The 7,924-nt window shown below is 47.3% G+C and overlaps 1 protein-coding gene across 1 annotated transcript in view; it reads right to left on the minus strand.

The window, feature by feature from the left end:
* The window catches only part of MTA1 (metastasis associated 1), a 146,419-nt gene that overhangs the window by 59,057 nt on the left and 79,438 nt on the right, over positions 1-7,924 (minus strand). The window contains exon 17 of the mRNA XM_015414367.1: positions 3,477-3,629. Coding sequence (XP_015269853.1) covers positions 3,477-3,629 — 153 coding nt within the window. The remainder of the gene's footprint in view (positions 1-3,476; positions 3,630-7,924) is intronic.

The following is a 7,924-nucleotide window of genomic DNA, read 5'->3' on the forward strand; positions in this document are numbered from 1 at the left end:
GTCATAAAGGGAGTATGTTTTTATCCCCCCTCCCCCTCAGGTGACTTATAAGAGCAAAGCAGCGACCTTGACAAATCCACCTGGAATGATCAGATCTGGCAGGTGAAGGTGGCAGAATTTTTGGAGCACAAGTTGAAGATAGCAGAGAAAGGGGAAGGGCCTACAGTCAAGGAAGCCAGGGCCCTCTGTTTCCAAGGCCTGAGCAAGGCGGTTAAGAGTAGGACGTTTTGAAGGTCATTAATTCATAGGCTCGTTATAAGTCGGAAGCATGTATACTATCAGGGCTATTTTGGGGCAGGAATGCACAGGAACGGAGTTCCGGCTGGCTCCTGAGTTGGCCACGCCCAGCAGGAACTCGTTAGCATAATAGGCCACACCCAAGAGCAGAAACTCATTAGGACTGGCTACATTAGGGGTGTGTGGCCTAACATGCAAAGGAGTTCCTGCTACAAAAAAAGCCCTGGGTTTTGACAACAAACAAGGTAAACAGAATAAGACACAAAAGGTGTGTGTGGCTGGATGACCACACTTCTGGTAACATGGGGTTGTGGCCTAATATGCTAATTAGCTGTGCTGTCAGGGCTATGGCCTAATATGCTAATGAATTTCTGCTCTTGGGTGTGGCCTATTATGCTAATGAGTTCCTGCTGGGCTTTTTCTACCAAAAAAGCCCCGGTTAACAGTCAGCCTGGGGTCAAAGGAAGAGCCCAAAGAAGGGCTTTCCAAAGCTGTCTTCAGCACCCTCAAACCACATAAGGACTAGAAATAAAGACAGCTCCACCAGGATTCTTTTTCTACCAAAAAAGCCCCGGTTAACAGTAAGCCTGGGGTCAAAGGAAGAGCCCAAAGAAGGGCTTTCCAAAGCTGTCTTCAGCACCCTCAAACCACATAAGGACTAGAAATAAAAACAGCTCCACCAGGATTAGCAGGGGCCATCAGCACAAGTCATACCAACAACTTATACACACACACACAGAGTTCTTGAGATCTGCATACTGTACTAGGTAATGGCACAGACTACTCTTCCCCTCCCACAGAGACAGCTTCTTTGGGCCATTACTCTACATCCGAAACATCTGTGTTTCCTCTATGCTTTGACTTCACATCTGTGGTCCTCCTAAGCCTAGCCTTGTTGTCCAGCCTTTTAAGGCCAGCAGCCCTGTCCTCTCCCTCACTAGGACTACACTACTGCAAATTACTTTAGAGCATTCATAATATTTAGACGTTCTGGTGGAAACTGGTCAAACCCAGGAACAAGTTACTTTATCACATATAATTACGTGTGCCCCCCCCCTGACTTTTATAACAACCGGTCGATGAAGGGCCCTTCTCCTTCACCACACTGACTGTCTAGCTTCTCCTCTAGTGAATTAGCCAGATGAGCAATCTGAAGTCACAGTTTAAAGTTTATTTAAAGACAGATAAGGCATCTATGACAGACCCCATCCACTGTCAAGCGCTGGCATCCATATTGGCTTATTCTGTCTCTGTTAAACATCTTGTTTTTTAGCATCTGCCTTTGCCCCGTCTGCACCTTATTGCTGTCCCTCTGCCCTCGCTTGCCATTTGCATTCCTTGGGGGGGGGGTGTAGTTAGAACATTAGGGAGTATCGGTTGGTAACTTTCTGAAGTGAGCCCCAAGACAGCTTTCTCATGAGAATGTCCTTGGCGAAGTCTTATGCCTGGCTAGGTTAGATAGGGCGACCATATATCTGTCTGTGTTTGCTATAGAAACGCTGACGTTGGTGTGAATGGAATTTAGGGGTTCCACCTAGATGTTGCTTTTTCCCGCCTTTGCAAATTAGTCCTAACAAAGAGTTTGAACCCATAGCATCTCACGTCTCTAATAAAGCATTTCACTGCCAAAGTGTGTGTGGAGAGTGTTTTGACTGGGAACCTGACATCCACTTCCCTCCCTTTTAGGCAAGGTTTTCCCTCCATTAGTCTTTTGTGTCCCTTCACTGACTGAGCAGCCCTGGTAATGTGTATTCCTTCTTTGCAAAGTACCTTTAGCAGTCCCAGCCTGAGTCAGGAATATGTAATGGCTGTTTTCTCAGCCCAGGACTCGATGGAAGGGTTAGGGTCTCCCTTTAACTTATATAACAGAAAATGGCACTTGAGACACTTCTAAAATTCAAAAATAACTGAAGGTTTTATTTAACATCAAGGGAAAGGTAACGTGAAGTCAGAGGATTGAAAATACTGAGGTGAAATAGTATAAGCACAAATTCTTATTCTTCTGTATCAGGCTCGTGAGAGTTTCTTGAATGATTCACAGTTACTATAGTTCTTTATTTTGAGCGGCTTTTGTTCCTGGGTTTCCCCAAACCACTCCAGCACACTTTGGCTGCGATCACACACACTAAATAATCCACTTCCAATGCACTTTCCAACTGGATTTCACTGTGCGAACTGGCAAAATCCAGTTTGAAAGTACACTGAAAGTGGATTATTTAGTGTGTGTGATCGCAGCCTTTGTTTATATAATAGCAGACTCTTTTGGTGCCCAGAAGGCTGGTACCCTCTTCCCAGTACCCAAACCCCTTCTCTTGAAACACCATCTTTTGACTGACTCTTTAGGTCTCTGCATGCAATTTTAACCACACCAGGCCAGGGATCTCTGTGCCGTTCAGGGATATCACCCTGTTCAACTGGGTAAGGAATCTTCTTCTCTCTTCTAGAAGTTTTCTAGAATCTTCTAGAAGTTTTATCCCCTTTCCTTGTGTCAGCTACGCTACCATGAAGGTTGGGGAGGTTGGTCTGTGTCTGGTTAATTGCTATTGCTTTACTTTCAGGTTAATTGCTACTGCATTCCTTTCTGTGATTTCTCTGCTGTGCGCCAAAACGCTTATCTATACAGATGTGCAGGAGTAGTGTCTGCGACTTCCCTAGGTGCCGTGGGAGAGTGTTCGTTCTCAGCTTCAGCCACCTAATGGTCTCTAAGCCTTAGCCCGCGTGTGGGAGGGCGCCTAATTGGCCAGTACTGGGGGGGTGCATACGAATACCCTATATCTTATTATGCCCATGGGGCCGCCACCATTCTTAACAATGCCTATGTTACTGCATCTACAGCTTTGCAATAAAAGTATTACCATTCCTGAATGCGTGTACTTCGTTGTTGGTTGTGGGTTCGGACACCTTGGCCTGAATGGGAGTTTACTTCCCAAGCCTCCTAACCAACTTTTCCCCGGTTCTCCCGTCTGTGCTGAACTGCTCTCAGCTAAGGCTGAAATTAGACTCAGTCAAGACAATTCAGACTTTCGTCAGTCAAGGCTCTCATCGGCATCCAGCTCTCTCAAGACTCTGTCTGCTCAGCTGATGCTGACCAATCAGATTGCTCAGAGCAGCCTATGAGGGTGTGTGACTCGCCCATGGTCACACAGCAAACCTCCATGCTAGAGTGGAGATTAGAGTCTGGATCTACTGGCACAACAACTACCTTCTAAACTAACGTATTTACACCACAAAATATTTACCATCCATCCCATTGTGCTGCTCATAGCTTCTTTTCCCCAAGATAGTTGGAGATCCATTGTTAATCACTGGGGAAAACTTAGAACAAGGCACACTGTTGAGAGAGCCAGATAACCTCTTAGTAGGATCAGGTTTCAGAGGGCAGGGATGAAATTCTGTAGAGAGAAGGAGAAAGACGGAGCTGTATGTTAGGACCAACCTACACAGAATTGATGCAGACTTCTTTGCTGAAATTTGGGACTGTCCAAACACAAGAATGTGCCAGCACATATGAGGGGGACCAGAGGCAGCACAAACAGGTGAAGACACAAGCAGCAACAGAAGTCAAGCGAATTCAAAGCTATGATCTATTTATTTATTATAATGTGTTATTTAAAATAATATGGGCACAATCCAGCCAAACTTAAAACATCTGCATGTGTTGCTCAGTTCCATGGTGGAATTTAAATCAATGGTCTTCAAAGTATTTAACTTTGGCTAAATCATGGCAACTATCTTACAGTGACGGAGGAATAGTAACTATTTGTTGCAAACGCAAATAGGGTGCTATTTAAAAAATAAAAATTGCAGGAATAATTTTTTCAGTGTCACTGAAACGAACTGCAGTCTTAGAATAGTTCATCAAACATACCAGGCTGTGGCAAATAATTTTGAAGGTCCACTCAACGCTTCTCATTGTATGGCACACACAAAAAAATTTTCTACATAAAGGGGCATGAGTATGAATATGTGATACAATTTAATAAGAATTCCAGAGCTGTGTTTGAGCAAAACTGAACAGACGTCTTCTGGTATTTTAAAGACTAACAAAGTTTTTTTTTTTAATTTCAGCACAAATATTTGTGGACTGGGGCACTTCTTTAGATACTATGAATGTGAATCCTCAAAATACATACATTTAAAAAATATATATTTCTATCCCACATTCCCACAATGCCCAGGATGGCTTACAAAATGGATATACCATTATAAAACAGAGTTAAAACAAATACATTAAAGTATATCATGTTAAAACATTGTCACTACCAGCTGTACCAGGGAAGCAAAAAACCTAAACAGCATGATTTCAAGGCGCCATCTGAAGGCGTGGGCTGTAGCTCATGAAAGCTTACACTGAAATGAAAAATGTTAATATTTAAAGGTGCCAAAAGACTCCTCTTTATATTTAAAATGAAATTATATAATCATCCACCACAGTAACATGAACAGGAACATAAACTAAATATTTCCAGGGAGAATTTAATAGCTAGGATTATACATTATGGGTTGGATCCAGTGATATGCAAACAAAAAATATATCTGCTTAGCATAGTTCCACGTGCAGAAGGGATTGAGTTCCTAGTTCGCTCATATACACAGTGACATATGTATGCAATAGCATACACATACAAAATTTTGTGCAACAATCTCCTCCCTCTCCCATATTGTACTTCCCCACAATTGGTTGCACAAGACCTTGTACAGGCAGAAACACAAGTGGGGACACAATAATTTTGACTTGGCACAAGCAGCAGTTTTAGAGAAACTGCTCTAGTCCTGGTGAAATTTTCCACTGAATCCAACCCTATATCTCAACATACACTCTAGAAGTGCTATAAAATAAGTACTATTGAGAATCATTCTAGAAGTGCTATAAAATAAGTACTATTGAGAATCATTCTAAAGAGATTTTCCTAGAGAAAGGTGGGAAATTAAAGAAGACTTTTGGCATGTGACAAAACACACTTTTTAAAACATTTTGGTATAAGAAATGCTTTTTTTAGTCTTACCTTTTTGAGTCAGATTATTTTGTCTAGAATGCCACAAATGGGAAGGCAAAGGACCTCCAGTAATTTGTGCGTCCCTTTTGCTAAAATCCTGTTACCAATATATCTAATTCTCAACATGACCAAATCTGTAGATTTGTAAATCCAGAGACTGGAGCCATGAGCAGACAGGACAGAGCTTTCCACAAACCTGAAAAAAGCCCCAGGTTTGCAAAAAAACTTGAAATACCCCCCCCCCAAACCGGTATCATCCTATTATATGTTTGTGATCTGATAATAGTAGGAATGACTAATCAGTACGTCATATGCATTATGATCCTTGCTATATCTCTTGTTTTATTACTGTTAGTTTTATATACCTTTCCTTTGTAGTGTGTAGTAGAAAAGCAATAATTTTTTTTAAAAAACCCAAAACATTGGGGGGTAACCCCTCCAAATAACAGAAGCAGTACTTGTAGCTTTAAGAAACAAATGCCCTCTTAGTGGTTTGGCAGCCACAACCACATTACCAGCATACTGCTTGCTACTGTGCAACAGCAGCCACCTCATGAAAGCCAGAGGTGAGGATAATGGGGTACCCAGGAGAGAAGAAAGAGGAAACAGTGTGGGAAGAGGGTACAGGGGACAGTGAGGTACCCCCTGCAAGCCCCCACATGTTATATCTAATTCTCAACATGGCCTATCTGTGGATACTTAAATCCAGAGATCCAGCCATAAACAGACAAGATGGATCTTTCTACAAACCTGAAAAAGCTCCAGATTTACAGAAAAATTTAAAATAAAAGTTGAGTTAACTCCCCCCCCCAATATTAAAAATAGTGACTGTTACCTTAAGAAATCAATGTCCTCTAAGGTTTCAGTGGCCACTGTGGGGATTGCTAAGCAACCAAAACAATATTAGTAACCTTCAAGCCTTGGTTTCAAGAAGTAAAAGTTGGGGGGAACTGCAGGCAGAGTCATTTCCCAGTATGTTTTGGTCTCTCATTACACCCCTGCTCCCCTCCCCATTGCCCTGGGGGGATGACTCATCAGGACTAGGTCAGCAACAACCAGGCCTCGGATGGGGCCAGAGCGCCCCGGAGCGGTGCTCCGGCAGTGAGGCTGGGGGGCGGGCACATGACGAAGCCCCGCCCCCTGTTTCCAGCCGCCCTCTGCTTCCAGCCCTCATTCGGGACCAGGAGAAAGCAGAAGACAAATGGTGAGTTGGCTTCCTCCCCACCCTGCCCCTGCCTGCCTGCCTTGGGCCACTCCACGCGGCCCAGGCAAGGCTTCCCCACCCAGTCCTCAATCTTCCTAGAGCCACGCGGAACTGCGCACTCCGGGAATGATCTCCCCCCCCCAGTCCCTGCCTGCCTCCATCTGTCCCAGACAAGGCTTCCCTGCCCCATCCTCCATCTTCCCGGATCCGCGTGGAACCGCACGGTCTGGGAAAGATCTCCCCCCCCCAAAGTCCCTGCCTGACTCCATCTGGCCTAGGCAAGGCTTCCCCGCCCCGTCCTCGATCTTCCCGGAACCGCACGCTTTGGGAAAGATCTCCCCCCCCAGTCCCTGCCTGCCTCCATCTGGCCCAGGCAAGCCTCCCCCGCTCCAGCTCCCCGGAGCTGCGTGGACGCGCGCGCTCCGGGAAAGATCTGCCCCCCAATCCCTGCCTGCCTCAAGCTGCTCCAGGGAGGCTGCCGGAGCTTTTACGGGGGATGGGAGGGCGCTGCAGGGCTTCTCTGGGCCGACCCCCTGCCTCACAGGGCCGCCGCCGAGCCCTAACTGGGCTCGGCAAGGGTAAAAATGGCTGTGCCGCGCTTCCCTGGGCCAGCATGGCCAGGCCCAGGGAGGCCACTGGAGCTTTTATGGGGGGCGGGAGGGCCCTGCAGGGCTTCTCTGGGCTGCCCCCCGCCTCGAAGGGCCACTGCCGAGCTCCAACTGGGCTCGGTGAGGGTAAAAACGGCTGCGCCGCACTTCCCTGGGCCGGCACAGCCAGGCCCAGGGACGCCGCCTGAGTTTTTATGGGGGGCGGGAGGGCCCCGCATGGCTTCTCTGGGCTGCCCCCCGCCCCGAGGGGCCGCTGCCGAGCTCCAACTGGGTTCGGTGAGGGTAAAAACGGCTGCGCCGCACTTCCCTGGGCTGGCACAGCCAGGCCGAGGGACACCGCCAGAGTTTTTATGGGGGGCGGGAGGGCCCTGTGGGGCTTCTATGGGCCGCCCCCCACCTCGCAGGGAGGGCCTCTGGGGTTCAGGCCCCGCTGGTGGACCTCCTGAGGGCCCCTGGTATTTTTGGCCAATGTGTGACACAGAGTGTTGGACTGGGATGGGCCAGTAGCCTGATCCAGCATGGCTTCTCTCATGTTCTTATGTCTGGGGCAGTGATGGGTGCTTGGGGGGCAAGAGTGGGAGGGCCTCTGGGGTTCAGGCCCCGCTGGTGGACCTCCTGAGGGAGACTGGGATGGGCCAGTGGCCTGATCCAGCATGGCTTCTCTCATGTTCTTATGTCTGGGGCAGTGATGGGTGCTTGGGGGGCAAGAGTGGGAGGGCCTCTGGGGTTCAGGCCCCGCTGGTGGACCTCCTGAGGGCCCCTGGTATTTTTGGGCCGATGTGTGGCACAGAGTGTTGGACTGGATGGGCCACTGGCCTGATCGAACATGGCTTCTCTTATGTTCTTATGTCTGGGGCAGTGATGCTCTGCATTCTTGG

The sequence above is a fragment of the Gekko japonicus genome, unplaced genomic scaffold, assembly GCF_001447785.1.
Source record: "Gekko japonicus isolate JY-2015 unplaced genomic scaffold, Gekko_japonicus_V1.1 scaffold1406, whole genome shotgun sequence".
Lineage (NCBI taxonomy): Eukaryota > Metazoa > Chordata > Lepidosauria > Squamata > Gekkonidae > Gekko > Gekko japonicus.